Here is a 21,863-nt window from a genome sequence, read left to right as displayed (position 1 = left end):
TTAATAGCCAATTACCCTCTGGGCCACCCTCGATTACGTTGAGCAGACAGAGAGATATCACCATCGCCACCCTACACTGCAGAATTATTGATTGATTGACCTTTGAACTTAGGAGCGGAGTCATTACTGCAGAATCATGCGGGGCCTGACATTCGCACCGCAGGACAGGAACATTCTACACTGCTGGATAATTACTGGCATGGATGGTTCCCACAGCGCAAACATAATTAGATGTGGGACAGGGGGACGATGTGGACAGTGCGTTCTCGGCTATTATCTTGAATGGACGGCAGGTGTAGGAGGTAAACAGAGCAGACGTGAGGTAATATGTCTATTTTCTGTGTAGAATATCGCTCGGGTTCCATTTCACTCTCAGACCGCCGCGTGTGAACGGCTCGACTCCGCTGACATGCAATAAAGGTGTTGAATTAAATTAAATTTCATTAAGGTGAATCCGTATGCCTCTCTAGACCTCTCCTCTTTCCCCCTGTTAGCTGGTATTTGCACATCAAGTCAATGGGCCATGACATTAAGACGCACCTGAAACAACAATCCATACGGGAGATGTTCGGAGGTGTAATGTTACCTGTGGACCGATGACATGGAAGGTCTCTTCGGCGTGTACGCAGGTGATCTCCAGAGGCTCGCTCCCAGACACGTGGCACAACAGCCGACAGGTCTGGAGGGAAATAAAGGAGGAAGATTAATAAAAAATAAATCTACTACCTCTACTGCTACACTAATGCTTCAATGTCACCTAAGCTTTTTTTTCATTAATATATATAATATAGTTTTTTGTTTCTTAGGGCCACTAGCGCAGACACGACAAACCGTGTGCTGCATTTTTCAGCTCGGTATTTGCATAATAAAACCACATGTTTCATTTGGTGGAGGATGTGAAGTGTACTCTACATTCTCATTCAGCTCCTGCGCGATGTGCTTGCTTGCATAAAGAAGTGCTTGCGGCACGATGCTGGCAGCACAGGCATTTCAATGTGTTTTCAGCAGCTTTGCAACAAGATGAACACGATTTTTTCCCCCTATTTTGTTCAAGAATGTTAACTTCTATAGGTATGGAGAAAGAAAGAAAAAAAATATCTGCTACTTTTTTTTACCAGCTGAGCACTTCTACAAAGTGGCACCACTGCCTCCCTGCTCCCTCTGCCCACCTCCACCAGCTGCTCCTTCTGCTCGGTGAGCGTGCGGGAGTACTCCGCCACTGTCTCAAGGTTTCCCTCGGCCCCCCCGGCTTTGAGGGCCCGCAGAGGCAACTGCTCTCCGTGAACCTTCAGCAGGTCCGAGGCACGGCCGACGGCCACTTTATGGAGCTGGAGGAGGAGAAGAGGAATCACAGATGAAATTGTAGAATAACGGTAAGGGGGAGTTACAGAGAGGTATGAATGAGGGTGGCAGATTTTTAGGAGGCAGATTTTTAGGAGGCAGAGGGAAAAAACAATTGGGGCAGAGGTGATGGAGTGACGTGATGAGTTGAGAGAGAAAACAGCAGCAGGTGAGCTGAAGAGTGATGCGGAAAAGAAAAGTGGGGGAAACCAGCTACAGGAGCAGAACAGCGAGTGAGAGACAGCCACATCAGATATCTTGTTTTTTTAACGAAGTCCATGTAGAGCGGAGACGGACTGCCGCTCACCTCACGTCTGAGTTCACCGACGCTCTGGCCTGTCTTCAGGATGGCCACCTCCATGTCCTCCGTGGCCTCTTTGGCGTGGACAGACTGCTGCTCCGGTGGGAAGGAAAAAAGAGGAGGAGAATAGAGCATGAGACACACTCTGGTTTTCTAGTCACACACACACAAACCTAGACAGTTATCTGAAAGATTACGAAAAGGGATTAAAACAACGACTTAAATGGCAAATTAAGTCAGTCTAAATATTATGGTTTTTCACTTTTTTCCCCCCACTAAATATGCCTGATTTTACTTTCTTCAAGAACCATGAATTATTCCCTAGACAATCTGTGAAAATGTCAAAAAACGACATCATCTCGCAATGTTTAGGAAAATAAAACATCCCTGGATCCGCACTAGAATTTGAATGGCTTCTTCTCTGATCCACACCGCATCCTTCCTCCAACTTTTATGGGAATCTGTCATAGTTTCTGTGTAAATCTGCTAACTTAGAGACAAACAAACGAATGCCAAACACAGCAAATCATTGGAATAAAAGCGCAGCAAAAGAACAAATCAAATCAAAACAATGAATAATTGCACATGGAAATTTCTCTGCAATTTCAGAACACTGCAGCGTTCTGGCCTTTTCAAAACCAGCCAATGACCTTCAACTGCAAAGGCTACACGAGGTAACACTGTACAATTATGTGGCAGCAGCGTCTGCCCTGTAACTGAGCACTCCGGGGGAAAAAAAAAAGTTTGCAAGGAGAAACTGCATCATAATGACTTGTGTTTCATAAGTCCATTAGTTCTGAAGGCCAAGGAGATTCTGCTGAATGGTAACAAGACATGAAACACTACGTGATGTTTCTCACTCAGCCAAAAGAGCCTTAGTAAAAAAAATCTGTTATTCAGGTGGGTTATTATGCTCTGTTGTTCAAGGAGGGATGAGTGAAGAGGAAGTGAGCAGGCAAAAGAAATGGCTGAGGGAGCAAGAGAGGGAGGCTTAATGTGTGTGGGTCGGTTTGTATGGGTTTATGTGTGTGTGTGAGTGTGTGTCTTCTTTGCTCAGATGGGTCTTAAGTGCGTCTTATTATCAGACTCTCCTTTCACAGGTGTCTAACAGATGAGGTACCTATAATTATCTCCATACGGTAGCATGTGCTTTTATGAAAATTCCCGTCCAGGTGTGTACGTCTGTGCACGTGCACAACATACCGCCTCAATCCAGGCGTTCATCAGCTGCTGAGTGTCCTGGCGCGCCAGCTGGCACACGCTGAGGATGGCCTGCCGCTGCTCGTGGCTGGTGTAGGCCGAGTCGGTGAAATCCTCCGTCCGCTCCACCAACGCCTCCAGCTGGCTGCCGACGCTCTGGGGTGATGAGGAGTACAGGTTCTCCCGCAGGCACTCCACACTGGACTGCATGAGACGGGTGGGAGAGGAGAGGAGAGGAGGGGAGGAGGGGAGGGGAGGAGGCGAAATGAGTGAAAGAAGGATTTAAACGACGGGGGAGACACACTAGAGCTTTACTAACTAACTAATGTGCTGAGGAGAGAAAGCATAATTTACAATCTCATTATCCCTAAGCACTTGACCTCATTATTAACTAACAAGTAGTGTGGAGTTTGGCTGTCACCTTAGATTCACCTTGGGCTGTCAAAGGAACTCAAATAGAAATTATAAAATATAAAATCTAATGCATTTTGCCTGAGTAATGGTCTCGGCTTATGTGTCCTTAGATGACATGTTTACATGAGCTTAACCTAACTCTGCCATTAACTGTGATAAAGCCATTTATTAAAAACAATAAGCATCTCCAGTACCTTTCATTATCATACTTTATTCTGTTTTCCTCTCAATGGAAAAAGATATTTTTTTGAACAAATGTTCATTTCTGAGGACAGAGAAGATGTGATGTAGGTTCACTAGGTCTGATCCTTCATGCTGATTGGCTGACTCACATCTGCAGCTTAGTTAGTCTTTCTATTACGCTACATCCACACTACTACATTTACGTGTGAAAACACATTATCTGTCTGGTGTCCACACAGGTTGAAGTTTAGAGCTGTTAAAATGGAGAAGTTTGGAAACGCTGCTGGTCCCAGTTTAGGTTTGCAACTCTGGGGCCGCGTTTGAGTCTGAAACGGCAGAAATGGAGATGTTTGGAAATGATGATGTAGACAAACTTCTTGCTGTCTGGATCTTTTCAGTCACAACATAGCTTTTGCTGATTCGTCAGGCTCCTATCACATAATGTCCTTTTTCCGGAGGAAAATAAACCGGAATTACATTAACCTCGGATACCAGTGTGGAACGCAACATGGAAATCAATTACAAGCGTTGCTGACATTGTTTTCTTTGCTAACAGCTATTGTGCAGTTAAATTCTAAATTTTTAAATAATACAACTGCTTACATGGAGACAAGCTATTTCTCGTGCATGCCCAGTGTATGTGAGTGGTCACGTGACACGCAGTTTTAGGCGTGTTGGTATGGAAGGGGGTCAAAACTGATAGGGAGCCAAAACGCTTGTGTGGACAAATCGTTTTAGTTCTAACTTGGTTTTATGGATGTAGCCTTAGTCTCATTTGTGCTCCTGTGCAGCTAAAACAAGACTTGCTCAGTGTGATGCCTCGCCCACCATAGGACCATAGCTCCCCCTTCCCAGGCCAACGCGTGTCAGTCGAGCCTCATACATCAGCTTCTTCACCAGTGCTTGTTTCTGATCCTACCTTGAAGTCCTTGATGCCGTTGTAGATGCTGGCAGGAAGGATCTTGTTCTCCCCGCAGCTCCGCGCCTCCGTGACTATCTCGATGACCTGCTCCAGGGCGCAGCGCATTCGGTGGAACACTGCGTCTTTGTTGATGCGCGCCGACTCGCAATCTGGGTGCCTCAGGCAAGTCTTCGGAAGGAATTCAATGTGAAATGTCAAAGCTCGTGGCCTCTTCTACTCTATTCAACTTCTCATCATCTTTCATGTTTTTCAACCAGCATTATTCACTGCATTTGTTTTTTTTATGATTGTGTGACTTGGGCTGCAGCGTGTGTGAACACTTGACATTGAACACACTTGAGAAGGCCTTAAATCTTAAATCTTAAATTAACCAATCCATAACCCTTTCTCCCAGGAGTCCAGTGTTTTGGCGCACCAGCAGTTTACCTTGGAGGCTGTGAGGAGCATCATGGTGCATTTCTCCAGCACCGCTCTGGCTGCTGCCATCCGCGCTTTCTTCTTCTCGTCCTTCAAGTCCTGCCGCACAAACACACACAAGCGCACACACCAGATGGTAATGGGTGGCTTTACTCCAGTTACGGCTTCTTAGAACTCTCAGGGTGTCCGTCCGAGGGACATGAAACATCAAAAGTATTTGATCAATCTCTTTCATGCTGGTATGAAGGGACACAGATTCCTCTCAGAGAGTATTCACACATTAAACCGCCTCGGTTAATTGTAATCTAATCAAAAGCGGAGTTACCAGAATAGGATAGAAGATGTGCATGACTGGCTGCATCCCTCTCCCTGTGTTCCCAACAGAAATAGACGGCTCAAATTAGGTAGATACAGGATTTGGAAAGGCAGCTGAATCAACTCCTCTCCCGGCACTTCTCCATAGATTAAAAAGCTGATGTGATTATCTGTCATTATTTTTGCCTCTGTGCTTGCCTGGCTTTCAATACATGAAGATGGTAGATTTACTAAAAGGGGGAGCATGAGTGGGAGTGAATACAAAAACAACAAGTAAAAAAAAAAAAGAAAAAAGAAAACAGGATGGCAAATGAGGAGAGAGGGAGAGAGCATTAGCTGCAATGTGGAGCGCCAGAAAGAGACGTGATGTGTGTGTCAAAACAGGAGCCCCGGTGAAATTCAGAAGGAGGGATGGTCGATCCTCCCTCCCTGTCTAGATATCGCAGCCGCTGCACTTTACATCAGCTTCTGCAGGCAAAGCGCTTTAGCTGCAGTGGTTGGATGTATGCATCAAAGTGGGATTAGCAGCCTCTGACAGTAAAAAGTTGAGAAGACTGTTTTCCTGAAGATAGGGGCAAAAGTTTTGTTTTGCAAATTTGCTAAAAAAGAATATGTGCTGCCGAGGAAATGGGCAACTGACAGCACAGGTCAGCTCATATTTACATTGAAATGTGATGTTGACAATCTTCGAGGAATGGTTTTTGACACATGAATTGCAAAAACTAACAGATACAGAGAGAAGTAAGTAACTTTGCAGAAACAAGGGGAGAAACCCTGTCATGCCACTGTTTGATGTCTTTGGGAAGTGTAAATATTTGATGCTTGAATTATTGATTTGTTCTGAGTTCGCTTGCACATTGATAGTGTTCAAGTTCGGTTTCGCAGTCTAATTCCACCACCTGCAGAATATCATATCCATAAAATTACTGCTTGTTAGATGATTTACATCTGCATGAATAAACAAATTACTGTTTGTTCATAAACCACATCATATCCACCTGCAGCCTTTTTGCCAAGTTAGACCACACACACACACACATCTTTGACCCTCTTGACACAGGAAAGCAGAGGAGTTGGCTTTTCTTCTCATGCTACTCACGTTCTGTCTGTCTCCGGTGAGGTGGGCGAACTCCACCATCTCGTTGCCAAACTGGCTGAAAATCTGAACAAATTCCTGGAAGGTGCTGACTCGTTCCAGATGGTCAAGGGTTACCAGGACCTGCGAGGAGCCGGGAGATCAGAGCAGTGCGGTGAACAGCGACATATGGTTTGTGTTCTTCAAGTCCTTTCTGATGTTGCAGGGTTTCAGCAGAAGGTGTAAAACCAGCCAAAAACATACATAAACATGTTTATACTCCAAGAGTGAATCTTTACTTTACGACGGAGCCAAGAACAACATTTATTATGCTAATATATTCAGTTTTTCTTTTAGATTCGGTCTTGAAATATTAAAAGTTTCCTCTCTCAATATTGGAGAGAAACGTTTTTTGCATAGTGTTGCTTTAAAGGCTCAGTGTGATTTAATGTGATGCAATAACATAAGGTGATAACCCTAAAAATAAAACTAGCAGATTTAGTAGTTCCTAACCTGCATTTCAGTTAATAGCAGTCCATGAAGGTGCTAATTTAGCTGCTGGGGGGGGGGAGTTAGCTGGCAGCACTAACGCAGCAGCTCCACGCCAGACAAAGAAGAGGAAGAGATGTAATTGTGTTTGCCAGTAATGGAGAACAGGGGGCTGCTGACTGCCTGTCCAAACGAGGCTAACCAGTCATTATTAGGTCCCCTGTTTCCATTCTTGGCTCAGTCTCCAGCAACATCCATATCACAGTCAGAGTCTGGCTAAGAGCATCCGCAGGTACGATGGAGAGGGAGAGAGGTGGAGGGAGGGAGGGAGGGAGGGAGAGAGAGAGAGAGAGAGAGAGAGAGAGAGAGAGAGAGAGAGAGAGAGAGAGAGAGAGAGGGACGTTCTCTGGCTGTGTTTTTTCGTTGCTGCTTTCCTTCAATTACCTCCAGAGTGCTCTCTCAAAGAGCCAGTGCTTATCTATTAGGGAATAAAGGACTGGGAGTGGGGTTTGCAAAGGTGTGTGGGTTCGTGTGTGCACCACTAGGTGTGTGCAGGGGCTACATCCATGCTACTACATCAACTCTGCTATGGATACGCCTGGCGTCCACACAACCCTGGATTTTTAGAGCAGCTATAATGGAGACATTGGAAACGCTGCTGGCCCCCGATTGAGTGTGAAAACACCAGGACTGCAATTTAGTCCGGATGGGCTGAAACGGAGCCAGAACACTCGTGTGGGCAGAGATCACTTTAGTTTGAAAAAGAGAATTCATGCATAATCCTTAAAGTCGGCACCAGTCCTACATTTGCATGTCTCACCTTGTTCCGTGACGTGATTATCTGTTTGATAACGATGCGATCAGCTAACACCAGCACTTTAGTGACTGAAGAGAGGAGCAAGCGTGCAGCTTTCACCATCCCTGTCCTATCACTGAACACGGTGACACATCCGTCTGACTGGGTGGGCAGCACCAATCCCACGTCTGTCAGCTGGGCTATGGCATCACCTGAAAAGAGGGGAGATAAGGATACAGTGTTGCTGAGCAATGGTTTTCGTGGTCGCGTTATATATAGAGAGAGAGAGAGAAAAGAAAAATCAGCCAGATGAGATCAGTCTGCAGAAGAGGCTTGTTTCTCAGCTTGCTGAACAAACAAATAGGTGTGAGCAGGTGAGAGGGAGATGGTGCAGTTTGGGGAGAACCTATAAGTTCAGTTTGAAAAGTGGAAAATTACTTTTGTTTTGAGACTTTCCGGTTAAACCACAAGACAATTCAGAACGAGTCTTCTCCCAGTTGGGGATGCGGTGCCAGAACATGCTGGAGGTTACATATCTCATCTGGCCTGGGAGTGCCTCGGGATGCCCCAGCAAGAGCTGCAGGATGTGTCTGGGCAGAAAGACCTCCAGGCTACTTTGCTTTGCCTGCTGCCTCTGAGATGTGGAGGCAGAAAATGGTAAGGACTGGGTGGTCAAGAGGATTTTCTAACTTTGCTCTTTATTATAGTTCAGACTCCAGAATACACTCTGGCACAATGTTCTTCCATTCTGCCACTCTTCACCTCTGGGAGAACACACTGTCCTGGACGGAATGAAACAGTCCTATATTCAGCACAGTGGTATGACAGTTATGCAAACCTGACCCAAACACTGCTGGCATGCTATCTGGGTGGTGTGAGCCGCTTTTAAAGGGGGGGGGGGGGGGGGGGGGGGGGGCGCGCACAACTTAGACAAACATGCCAGACACAATTGGCAAACACAGTTGAGCAAACTCATACATATAAGGAATATGCAAATGAAAAAGTCTGGGGAAGAATGCAAAGTCCTTTTTTGGCTGAAAATCCATCACAAGAAGAGTCCCTATCAAGAGGAAAATGTCAGGAGTTGAGAGCGCAAGAGAGAGAAATCTCAGAATAGAGCTCAGAAGGCCAGGGGGGACGGGGAGATGGGTCTCTATCGGGTCAGGCAGCCCGGCTGTCTGTTTGGTTTGGCTGGTCCTTTAAAAGAAGCAGTGCCGGCGAACTGATTGCATCCGACAGGCTGCTTTTCGGTGCCAGCTCTGCTAAACAGTTAAAAACACACACCCCCCCACCCAACCACCCCCATGACACTGGCAGGGTGGAAAGCACAGGCCTGACCCATGCTCAACCCTGGCCAATACCCGCCACCGACCCTTATGAATCGTATGGTGCACGGATTTTCATAACCTTAAATAAAAAACAAGAAATCCCACTGGTCCCTTAGTTACTGTCCACATGTCAGGACCTCTGTGTCATTTATAAAAAGCTGTTTTGCTTCTAAATGGAAAATCGTGTATCAGTTGAGATGAATTAGACTTTTTCTGTACTCGAGAGAAACTAATCCCTGATGTATTGGTAAATCCCTTACAGGACATTTATTTAGCTATTTACGGAATGTGTAATCCACATGTTCATCAGCATCTAAACACTCACATACTGCATCTGCTATGGGTTCATCTTGTTCCTGATCACCGTCCCTGGCATTGTGAATCTTTCTGAGCGAGAAACAGAGAGTGATACGGAAAGCACGCGAATGTGAGAGTGACACCGAGAGGCTGACTGAAAGAGACAGAGACAGAGATCCAACACAGATTGCCTTCACTGACCTGCCTCATTGGATCTCTGCACCGCTCCGATGATGGGTAGCATCTAATTAAACTAGTGCTCTCAGCCTCCCTTTATTTCATTCATTATAGCGCACAAGGCCGAAGCCTGCCTGATTAAACTCTCCCTGTAGCTAGGTATTAGAGAAAATGTCAATCCTTCGCTAACTAGCCCCTCTCTCTCCTGGAGATTTAAAAGAATCTAAAAAAGACTCTCTCTTTTATCTCTCAAGATGTCTCCATAATTTCTTTTTTAAATGGACAGAGATGACACCCAAAAAGTTATTGAAAAAATAAATCAGGAGACAGTTTCTGTCGGGAGAAGTGCAAGAGAAAACTGTGAAAAGACCTCTCGAGGAGGAAAAGTGAGAGGTGGAATAAATTAGTCACAGTGGGCAACACAGACAAACACACATATACTCCACTTGGCCTGACATATGCACACACAGGCACATTTTCTCATCGGTCCATTCCCCTCCTCCTCCTCCCACCAGCACTCTCTTTGTCCGGGTTTTAGCCGTCTTTACAAATTAGCACTGTGCAAGGATTAAACGCTTTGCTACACAAACTGGTTCCCCCACAACACAAACCTATTATCACAGTGTTGTGTCTAAATTCTTATCCGGAGTGATATTGTTTCCGGGCTGCTCTGAAGAAGGCTAAATTGTTTTTGCCTGATACGAACTAATTTGCCGAGATACAAAGAAGAGTTTTCTGAACAGAAAAAGAAACACGTATTTGACAAAGCCCTCACCTCCTCTACCTCAGGTTCAGTAAAACCTGACAGTCATCCCTGAAACAGTGAACCACACTTTCTTGTTTCCTCACCCTGGTTGTCACTGTTTACCTCGCCCCTGAAACTCTCTGTACGTCTTTCTCTCGCTCAGTTTCTACCCTGGATTTATTCCTCTTTGCATAACACAGACGCAATGTATGAGGCGGTGCATATTAGGAAAACTAAAGCTCCTTCAATTTTGCCAAAAGCCTGGTGCATAAAGTCTCCACGAACCTTTCTATCAGAATTTATTATGCAGTGCTTTCCAACTCAGTGCGGACACATTAATTCCCCTCATTCTACACGGCACCCTTGGGTGAAGAAGCTGTGTTCTTTTTTTGCAGCCTGTACTTCCAACCTAATAACAACAATGTCTTTAGAGCACTCCTGAGGTCCCCTGGTGTAATACAGCTTGACAACCGGGCTGTCCAGACTAATCGAAGTTTGCTCAAATTTGATAACACCGTGAAGCCTGAAGGTGAAGTCCCACGCTTTATGAAACTGTCACAGTTTGTCGGAACAAAAAAAGCACAGATGAGGGGACAATAACTTAAATCCTAGTGATCAACCGGCTTTAATTCCCTCTGTGGCAAGTTCTGGACGTCATAAAGCCGCAGAACGCTCCGGATGCAGTGTGAAGAAGCCTTGAGGATGATGAGCTCTCACAGACTTTTGCAGCATAAAATCACAAAATAAGAGCCACCGGGAAAACACTTGACAGTGTGTTAAAAATGCTGCAGTTCAGTAAAATGTCAAGTACGTAATGCGATCAAGGCAAAGTAACATACCTGCTCTGCGCGCCTCGAAGCAGGCTTGACCCATCTCATCCTTCAGCTCCTGGTTCTCGCCGGCGATGGCTTCCCCGACAGCAACAAAGCGTCCCACAGCCACGCTCACTGCCTGGCCCACCCTGTGTATGGCTGCCAGGGTGCGCTCAGACTTCTTTGGCTTGTCTTTATGGTTGATCAGAGTTGTGATCTGCAGGAATGTGAGAAAAGAAGCAAAGGGGCACGCAGGGCGTTATTTATGTCTGAGGAAAACAACTCATAACTCATTATTTGGACTTTTTAAAAATGAAACTCAGTGAATCACAAAACAGCCGCATTGACCTTTTTTTGAAACTCAAAAATAAAAACCTATTTTACTGATGTGGCTCACTGAAAATGTACAAGTGGGTTTCCAAAAATGGAATCTGATAACAATGCTATAAGGCCATACATAAATGCACACTGTGCTATTATTCTGTTATAATGATTTTGGGGGGGGGGGGGGGGGGGGGGCTTTAATTAGCCTTTTTCCGCATGAAACAATCCAAATAAAATAATGATATCCAGTTCACAATGACATGAAACAGAAAAAAGAGCAGATCCACACGTTTATGAGGCTGGAACAAGACAATATTTGGCATTTTTGTTTGGTAAACAATTGATTGGTTCTCATAGGCTCGGTTAGAATTTCCCACAGGGAGTAAGAAGCATCTCTGGTATTCTCTGCTGCGTGGTTAAGTCACGTGTCCATTGATTGCTCTGAGCCTGGAGGCAAGATAAACAAATATAAAAGTTGCCTAGTTGCCAAACTAAAATCATGACTCCTTGCACAACACTGAAAATATGCTGTTATTCCTCTGAAGAACATCCCCGATAAGGAAGCACAGTGAGTCTGGAGCGTGCACTCCATTTGCTTATCTGAAGAAGAGAAGGGTTTCCTGCCAGTGCAGCGACAGGTGGAGATAACATTTAGGGAGATGTAGAGCATGTGAGTAACCTGCAGTGTGTCAGACAGAGAGAGAGAGAGCACGTCCCCGACACAGACAGCCACCCAACATCACTCACACAATATATTTCTGAATAATCATGTGGAAGAGCAGCGAGAGACGCAGCAGATGGGAGAAGTCGTTCATGTCATGTGTGACTTACTGTTTATGTGAGAGTCCACCGCTGTGTACACAGAAACACACTCAGGTGGGGCTTCTCAGTGGTAATTGAAAGTATCAATTATGTATGGATGAGCCAATTATCATCAATTATTTATGGATTTTGCCTCTGTGTGTGTGTGTGTGTGTGTGTATCTGGGACAGCGGCGGATTGTTTTACAGCTGTGGGCTTCAGATGGCGGCGTGAAAATGATTATATTTTAGTGTTTTTATCTTTGCTACTGTTATTATTGATCACACCACTACCTTTTTAGTATTGCCATTATTATCAACTAGTTTGACTGTGTTTAAAAAGAGCAGTTACACAACTCCCCCTGTCTCCTTATCCTCACTCTCCTCTCTCCCCCATTTCTCTCCTTTCAACCCGACTGGTGGCGGCAGATGGTCGCCCACCCTGCGTGCGAGGTTTAATCCTGGTAAAAGGGAGTTTTTCCTCCCCACTGTTACCGAGTGCTTGCTCATTGTGGGATTTTCTCAAAGTAAAGTGTCTTGAGATAAATGTATGTTGTTAAAAAAAGAAATGCTACAGCTTGAATTAGTCCTCCAACTTCTTAAGACATGAACCACATTAAAACAGTACATCCGCCTCGCCAAAGGTTTCATCAAGTATCTCTAGATTGCCTTGCTTTGAAAAAGAAAAGCCTTGTTCGGCAATAATTCCGCAAAATGTATATTGTGACAGTAAAATTTTGTCTCCCTCTCACTATGACAACTCTTTTCTCTAATGCACTGAAATAAGTTATAAAGGCTTTTTCCTGCTCTCCATTCTCCGGCAGACTATTGTTCTGCAGCAGCACCATGATGACCTGAAAGTGCTCATTGTTTTGCTCCGTCACTCGTCACTTAATGTTTCGCTCGGTCTTCATTATCTTAGTATGAGAGCTTCCCTTCCTGCCAGCTCGCTCCTTTTCACCGACTCATCCCCACAGAGGAGGAGGATACTGCTCAGAAAAGACAAGCGCAGGCTGATTGGACATTATGTGGTCGAACAGAAGGGATGAGGGCGCTCTGAAACATGATTCAACCCCAAGTCACAAATGGACTGCAAAGCGTCAGGTGTATGGTTACACAGCAAACCGCAGTAAAACTCCCAAAGGTTATTAAAACCATTTCAAATTGTATTTGCATTGTATGTTTATTGTGATGAAAAACACTGGGTAAATACAGTCTGCTGTCAATCAATGTTAGGAACAGTGTCTGAGATGCAGCTGATCTCAAAGCCAGCCCACATCAGCTGACGGCTCAGCTGACTCCCTTCCACACTTTCAGGCAAAGCTCAGACAAGGCGCCTTATTTATTTTATCCTCTGTAAGCCATTTTGCAACCCAGCTCCACCCTTTTTCATGCTGCGCTTGATTTATTCAGTATCATTTCTGTTGTCATTGTTCTGTTCCCTTTGGGGGTCTTGCTGCCGCTCTCCCTGTCTTAATCTTTCCATGTAGGCAAATGGAAGGAGGGAGAGTCTAAGGCTTTCAGGCTTTCCACGTATATGCAAGTGGAAGGGCAGTGAGGTCAGAACAGAGCCATTCCACCAAACGTAACTTATGCAGAGGCAAATTAAGTTGATTTGACAAAAGTGGTCCTGACTGAAATACGTATAAATTATACATTCATGTTTTTAAACTCTAATATAAGCATCAGCTCCCATTTAAAATCTGGTGAAATTGGTTGTAATGGTGTTAGAGTGCGAGAAACACTATAGTCGAGACGTTGTTACCTTTGTGTGTGTGTGTGTGTGTGTGTGTGTGTGTGTGTGTGTGTGTGTGTGTGTGTGTGTGTGTGTGTGTGTGTGTGTGTGTGTGTGAGATAGAGAGAGAATGGATGAGCGAGTGAGAGAATAACAATAATATTGTAAGAGTGGGGGTTGAGATTGCCCGTTAAGTGTGTGTGCGTGTGTGTAGTTAGCGTAGTTATACACACACCAGCCCCTCTGAAGCAGACGTCAAGAGGAAAAGAGGAAGAGAAAGTGACGAGTGGACAAGAGGGAAACAGAAGAGGGTCAAAAGTGACACCAACAGAAAACCTAATTACACATCTTCCTGTGTGAAAAAGACTCCTACACTGCAACAGCTGAGGAGGCTGAGGTTAGTTTAACAAGTTTAGGACAGTGTGTCTGTGAAAGATAAACAGAGAGAGAGGGGGGGGGGGGGGGGGAGAGAGAGGTCAGAGAATAACCACTGCCTGGGATTTCCTTCATGAGAGATCAGTGGGTGGGAACATTTGCTGGGCTGTGCAAACAGGAACAGAGCAGGGTGGAGAGAACATAATATTGATACAGTGCCATCGCATGAGACAGGACTTTGTGTTTGTGTGTATCAACGAAACTTGTGTCAGCCTCATTATACAGACACAATGGAAACTGCACATTCATTCTACAATTGTCAGTGAATCACAGATTTTAAGTTAAGTTTTAACCCAAAAATATGAATTTTTAAAGCCTTTTTCTACAAACCCCTTTTTTTATTTAAAAAAGTTACATGTGGAGTTTGACCACTAGTACCGTGTAGGAATGTTTGTGTTATCAATGATTTACTGAATCTAAACTTTGTTTACGAGAAAACAAAGAAAGCAAAAAAGGCCAAACTACACATATGTTTAATGCCGTCAACACAACAATAGCTATACAAGACGTTTGCCTAAGTAACAATAATAATACTAATACATTTTATTTATATAGAGCTTTTGCTATGCTCAAAGACACTTTACATGGGTTAAAAAACAGAGAAAGTAAATAAAAGTAAGTAACTAAAATGTAAAATACACATCATAATCACATGGAAATATGAAATAAACAAAAAAAAAGTGGAGAATAGTGTTTGAAACAAGACGTATTGAATCACTGAATGTGGAAACCAGGCTGCCAACTTTCAGTTTCAGTTCTTCTATATGGACACAAAGTCCAAAAGAGTTTCAATTCCCAGCTTAGCTGTATATTTTCTAATATTTTGCTGCAGGTTACTCATTCTCTCTGTTCAACAAACCCCTCTCTCCATAACATGCTGCTGTGCTCTGGTGCACACCGGCGGTGGTTGAATGCCAATGAGCATTACCAGCCAAACAGCATCGAGCTCAGAGCCTCCAGAAGCCACAGAGGATTTATACGTGACATGAAATCCGTGAAACGAGCACAAATGTGGCTTTGGATGCAAAGTCGGCCTCCAACTGGTTTGTCACTTCAAGCTGAATGCTTCCACCACCTTAATAAAACTTTACGCTCTCGACTTGGCCACAGAAACAATTTAATGTGCCTTCTAGTGTGATGAATGTTGGAGGCATTGTGGGAATAAACATGGCAGTATATTATTGTTAAGTGGCCCATTTGTCGTTTACTGCTTTGAAAAATTTATCACATGATCTGACATGATTGAGAGGAAAACCCTGCTTCTTCACAGTGGATGAGTCTCTCAGAGCTGCTCTGCCTTCCATCTCCCTCTTGTTACCTTCTCCCCCGGAACCCAACCAGTCGACCAAACCATTCACCTCTCATCTCTTTGTTCTCCATAATTAGGAGGACGATCACAATACCATAAAAACCACATCAACGGCCCACACTGAGCAACACAATGCACTAACAGAGCCCACCCATTGGGGAGCAGGAAATCTACACTAACACCTCAAGGACACAGTGACCGACCATAAATCAGCGGGTAACAAAAGCTGGAAACATTTGTGGCCGCCTCCCATGGCTACTGATTGAGTCTCACTGAATGGCAACGCTGGGAGAAAGTTTGCTATTATCAGTCACTTTCTTTCTGCCTGTTTTAATTTCTTTTCATGTATATTCCAATGGCAAATTTGTGCCATTCATTTGTTCAGATCTTAACGAGGCCAGAGACGTATACAAGTGAGTGTGATAAGCTCATCCTTGAGGCCAGAGGGGGCTTCTACTTAACACACCTTGTAAACATTCAGCACGATAATTGCTTGGTTGGCGATTTAATGTTGCCCTGGCTTATTTGTCTAATTTATATCTCACTCTTCTTCCTTTTAAGCATTACTTGGTCTGCTGGCGAGAGGAACAACTCAAACCGAACTTAGACTGAATCGATATTTTAGATTAGAAACAGAACCCAACCAAAGGAACTCATCATTCATCCATTACAAGGCAGCAACAAGGATTTCCATGTAAACCATCCATCTATCGTGACAGCACAGCTCATTTCTGTCTCATTTCTGTCTATCCCATGTGTGTGTGTGTGTGTGTGTGTGTGTGTGTGTGTGTGTGTGTGTGTGTGTGTGTGTGTGTGTGTGTGTGTGTGTGTGTGTGTGTGTGTGTGTGTGTGTGTGTGCAGACTTAAGTATTTACTTTGCTGCAGTCCTGCTGTATGAATGTGTTTGAATAAATGTTTTGTGTATGGGGCAGGAAATAATTGGATAGTGTGGAGAAACGGCTACAAGGCAGAGAAAAACTAAAAAGGGAGGTTTAACTTTGGTCGTTTTTTCTTGCTGATAAGATAAAACTGTCACAATAATTTTGCGTATTCTCCAGTATATCCCCAGTAACTCTACGAGCCTCCCGTTTCCTTGCACCTCACGTTGTCGTTTTCATTGCACACATTCTACAGCGCAGGGATCACTTTGTTAAAACAAACAGGGAAAAAGAAAAACTTCCACCTCTCATTCCAGTCCGTCACCAGTGTGGGATCATTGTTACAGGGAGAAGAAAGATAATCTGGATGTTTGTCTTCTCCATGGGGTGTTTCTCCTGGAGGTTTCCAGACAATATTTTTGTCCTGCAGAGTGTCTGAACTGTGGTGCCCTTGAAAAAAGCAGAGTTTCTATTTGGCCTTTATTGATGTAAGGCGAGATGCGGCTCGCTGTTGGCTTGGGGACCAGGAGGAGAAAAAAAATATAAGAGGAAAGGGATGAAAGTAGCACTGAACATGCACTTTAATGGGAGAGCAAATTCCTTATGAATTGGCCTGATCAGACGGGTTTTTGATGCGGTGCCGGTCAACAGCCAGACTGGAGACGCGAGACAAGGAGATGAAAAGAGATATGAGGGAGTTGGGAGGAGAGCAGATGCAGAAGGATGAGGAGAAAAGGGACATCAGCTTATCCTGTCTTGTTTCTTTCTCACTGTGTATCTGGTGTCATCCCTCTTTTTCCTTCCCTAGTGACTTCCGTCTCCTGCCTTCATCCACCTCTCTTCGTGAAGGTTTCTCTGTGCACTAAATGATTTGAGTTTGTCTGTAAGACAGTACAGCTGAGCAGAGTGTGGTAAGTGTGTGTGGAGAGAGAAGACAGAACGACAGAAGGATATAAAGTGATAGAGGAAGTGAGTCTTATCGGTACAGAGAGACTTTGCTTGTAACGAACTGGTGGGGGTCACACAGAAAGCACCAATATCACACTCCTCTAAATCTAATCCTGAGACAAACTGACCTCAGATCAGTGTGATTTGAGGGCCTGCAAAAGCTCCGCAAACCACTGATAGGAGCCCAAAGTCCTGACATTTAAAAGCTGCATCCAACTAGTGAACTCCAAGTTCTATCTCCCTCTTTCCTGCGTGCATACGCTAACCTCAGACCCACCCACACTAACACACACACAAACAGCAAATTTCCCACGGACAAAGGTGGAGAGTGCAGTGAATTGGCAGCGGTAGTAGTTGCCGCTGTGAACTGATTGAACACAGATGGTTTTTACGCGGCAAGGCAGATAATTCCAGAGAAAGGATAGTTGAACCGGTGAGTGCCTATACAGCCACAGGATGAGTAGGATAATAGCAACTGATTTCCAAAGAAAAGAAGCAGAGGGGGGAGAGGGGCACAACGCACAGAGCAGGTGATGGATGTGGGAAGAGGCCAACTGACAGGCAAGCTGGCGGCCATGCAGCGGAGCCAACAAACAGATCTGCATTCTTGTGTATTTATGCCTGAAGGGAAGCATCTCCATGTACTTTCCATCCAGGCCTTTTATTGAACTTTGCTGTTGCATGAGAACGTTGCTTTTTCCTCTTCTTTGCCACAATTATTGCAGCATTAATTTGATATCAATTCACTATAATTGCTTTCAATGGTAATGTGTTAGGTTAAACTCGTGTTTTTTATCCCACTGGTCAGGTGGGATAAGAACAAAATCCTATTATTATTAGTTCTTACATAATTTATAATCCCCACAAAGTATGGCAAAACTGAACTCATTACCACACAAGAGCTGTAAAGCTTATTATTTCAACTAATAATTTAATATCATTACGTTTAATAAATCATTAAACGATACCATTGCCTGTTGTACTGAATTATTCATATTTTAAATTGCCTGAAGGTTCACCTGCTTGTTAGTTAATATTTCTTTCCTGTATCCTCGGGACATTTTCTCATCTAACTCTAAGCAGGGGAGCAAATAAGTGTCAAGCTATTGTTTTAAAAAAAAGCATTTTGTATCCGTGTAATGCTCTGAGTCACTACAGACACAATGAACATTGGGTGGGTGAGACGGAGGGTGGAATGTGACAAAGGTTACACAGATCAAGAGACGAGCACATGACACAAACCTTAGCCCACTCGCTCATGTACGCCAACAGACGTGCAGCCAGTGAGACAGAAGGGCAGGAGGACACTGATAGAGGTAGACAGAGAGAAGTGGGGGTGTGCAAAGCAGGCTCTTGGGCTCACGGACACACACAGACAAACAGAGAGAGGGGCTAGTAGACTGTAAAGACAACCTGAACAATATACCGGCTATAGCAGATGCATGCGTTTGGATGTTAAACCAGATTGTACCTCGTTGGAAAAGGGCACTGTTTGGCCTTCGAGCCTTGGCTCAGCGATCGGCGATGACATTTGAATATTGTGGACAGGCAGGTTCAATTCACGGCATACACCGGAGAGGAAGGTTATCACAGAGGAATAATAACTAGGTTGCTATAACCAACTACTCAATCGGGACTTGTGACTCTGAATGACAGATACAGAGTTTCTTACAGATGCACAGTCAAGGCCTTTTTACAAAGAGGTGAAAGAAATAACAGCGGAATAATAATCAATAGCAGCACAATGATTACTTGTGTAACAATTACGGTGCTGAAACGAGTCAGTTTCTGTGGGTAACCTCCAAAAGGTTGGGTGAAAAATATGTTCATATAAAAAGCCTCTGACCCTTTGACCCCTTCAATTGCGCTCAAATAACTTTCACTACTGACAGCAAACATCAAAATGGATCACAATAACACAATCATTTCCAAGGGTGGATTCGCTTTTGATAGTCACAAGCTCAGCACGTCATTGTTGGGGAAACACGTTGACAGCTGCAGGAGCACAGGTGCTGCGACAATAAAATCTTTGCAAGGACACAACTGGAGGACAAGGAGGTCATAACCCATTGCATGTGAGTGACTGTGTAGAGTGCGTGTTTAATCACGGGTGACGGGTTGGGTCGTGGGACATATGCTAACGGTCTTGATTTGACTTGGAGAGAATTGCGGGTAACAGGTAGAGTCCGGTACGGGGCTTTGTGGGTTGCAGGTCTGCAAAAATGGACTCTGCTGTGTAGCGTTAGAAATATTTTGATACTAGTGCCAGTACAATCCTTTTAAATACAAAGTTTGGAGAAAGATTGATGTTTTCCTTAAACTTTGATTTATTTATCAAAAGAATAAGTACTTTCTTCAAAGATGAATGCTGTTTTAAACACAAGAAGCCTCCTAACACCATTCCTTACGTTAAAAAAAGTCTAAAGCTGAATGAGCTTTGTTGGTTTTTCTTTGTGCATTTTTTTTTGCATTTTTATTTATATTATTTGTATTAGTATTGATGTACAACCCTACAGCTTATGCATGGTTTACACATTTCCTTGCTCAAAAACACAGTTACATGCCCCGTACGAGTGGTCACTTTTCTTCCACTGAACGTTTTTTACTTCTTTTTTAAGGCCCTCATGTTGGGGGCATGATGAAATATGTCCTCATTATCAGTATAAACAATCACTACTTCCTCCACTTGCGTGCTAAAGAGAGAGAGACCACACATGTGCACTGCTAGTATTTTAGCAGATACAGTATTGTGGTCCTGGGCTCTGTTCCAAAATGTTATTCTAAGCCATGACTACGAGGCAAAGTATTAATACAGTGATGTTTTAATAGAAAACATTCCACTGCCTACAAGAGTAAAAGAAATTGTGTTAAAGTAAGAATGTTGGAATGGAGACTTTTAACTCTGAAGTACCTTTTTACCTCTTTATTATACCACTGACTGCTCATTGTGTGTTACATGGGAGGTTGGAGGCTGACATTTGAAAATTAAGGTAAATATAACGCTGGTTAAAACAAGCTCCTTGCCCCTCTGACAACTGTGGCATGCCAAGGCCTTGGTGTCTGCATAGTTACACAGTGCTAGGGTAGAGAAAAGACAGCCACTCACACACACACACACACACAGATTGCATTCAACAGAGCACAATACCTCTTTTCATTCCTTCTTGCAAACGTAACTCTCTGAATAGTAGGTGGGAGGGAGACAGAGAGAGACAGACAGAGGGAGACAAAGGGGAAAGTCAGGGAGGGGTCGACCAAGGAGTGGAGAGTTGGACAGCCCTCAACACAACGTGACTGCTGGGTCAAACTCCCTCTGGCTGTCTCAGCTGTTCACCTGCCCCAGCTCCGTTCTACCTGGGGAAGCGTATATACCCCGGGGGTCAGCATGAGGTGCATGCTCCAAACAGCATTAAGCTCTAACAGGGTCTCCTCTGTGCCTTAAGCATTGACTGAAGAATCTGACTGCTGCATTAAATATTTTCAAAATTCATAACTATTGAGCACAGGCAACCGATCAACTAAAAAACATACTGAGGCCTTGTCTACACTACTGCAGATATTGGAACCAATATTTTCCCCACCTTTAAAAAAAAATTATTCGTCCACATGACGTTCGTTGTACAAATTATCTTGGTCCCCCGATGGGAACACGAAAACGACGACAAATGCTCAAACAAGCATGCCAAGCCAGTAGGTGGCAATAAAGTCTACATCAATGATCCGTCAAATACCAGAGAAGAACGCTATATTGGGCGAGGCAGATATCTGTGAATGCTAATGTGGAGCAGTGATGCTAAATCTAACTGCAAACTTTAAATCAGACCTCGCAGCTCTGACCAATCATAGAGAAACCGGTTCATTGCCACCATTGTTGTTGTTGTTGTTTCTGGCACATGCTCATTAAACAAAGCAACACTGGGCGTGCACGATGTAAGCTGTGATGTCATCGTTTCCTTCGTTGTACATGTACACATGTATACATTGAAAGTTACATTTTTGAAAATCTGCACTTTGGAAGGACCCCTAAGTGACTTCAAACGCCATTTGGGTGTGGACGAGAGGCCCAAATGCAGAGAAGAAGTGTGTGTGGACAGTTCGTGAGTCAAAGTCTAAAATTAGCAGTGGTTCCTGATTTTTGGATTAAACCACTAAGTAAACAAGACTGAGGAACGATCAAACCAGGCTGAATCAATACCTGGCACTTTTTAAATACTGGACACATTTCAGTGGCGAACTAAAAATCGAAAAACCCAGCCATAACTCCCCCTGAAGACAGCCTGAGCAACGTGTTTTATCACTGTTCTGTTCCTGGCCTGGGACTTGAGCGTCTCTCACTTTGCATTTTCATGGTCAGAGGAATAACACGATTTGCAAACTAAACCGTTGTATCTGTTCTCTTTGCAGTTACATCTCCACAGGTGACCGTGACTGTCCCTTTTACGCTGAGGTGGCATCCAACCCCTGCGTAGTCGACTGAAATGTTTTGCTCCGGGCTCCTCGTATGACTCAAAGCGCAGCAACGTGTCAAACGCTATTTTTCCCTCTGCCTCTGTCGCACCACGGCACCACAGCAAGTGCTGCGGCAGTGTGCATCATCATTTTTTTGTTGCGTGTGTGTGTGT

At 44.2% G+C, this 21,863-nt stretch overlaps 1 protein-coding gene across 1 annotated transcript in view; it reads right to left on the bottom strand.

Moving 5' to 3' along the window:
* The window catches only part of ctnnal1 (catenin (cadherin-associated protein), alpha-like 1), a 47,440-nt gene that overhangs the window by 9,018 nt on the left and 16,559 nt on the right, over nucleotides 1–21,863 (bottom strand). The window contains exons 2-10 of the mRNA XM_034600043.1: nucleotides 10,840–11,029; nucleotides 7,478–7,665; nucleotides 6,193–6,312; nucleotides 4,788–4,877; nucleotides 4,359–4,529; nucleotides 2,846–3,046; nucleotides 1,649–1,735; nucleotides 1,170–1,328; nucleotides 587–679 (exon numbers count right to left, since the gene is read on the bottom strand). Of these exons, the coding sequence (XP_034455934.1) occupies nucleotides 587–679; nucleotides 1,170–1,328; nucleotides 1,649–1,735; nucleotides 2,846–3,046; nucleotides 4,359–4,529; nucleotides 4,788–4,877; nucleotides 6,193–6,312; nucleotides 7,478–7,665; nucleotides 10,840–11,029 (1,299 nt within the window). The remainder of the gene's footprint in view (nucleotides 1–586; nucleotides 680–1,169; nucleotides 1,329–1,648; nucleotides 1,736–2,845; nucleotides 3,047–4,358; nucleotides 4,530–4,787; nucleotides 4,878–6,192; nucleotides 6,313–7,477; nucleotides 7,666–10,839; nucleotides 11,030–21,863) is intronic.

This window comes from Hippoglossus hippoglossus, chromosome 11 (genome assembly GCF_009819705.1).
Source record: "Hippoglossus hippoglossus isolate fHipHip1 chromosome 11, fHipHip1.pri, whole genome shotgun sequence".
Lineage (NCBI taxonomy): Eukaryota > Metazoa > Chordata > Actinopteri > Pleuronectiformes > Pleuronectidae > Hippoglossus > Hippoglossus hippoglossus.
This window is presented reverse-complemented; position numbering and strand designations above follow the sequence as displayed.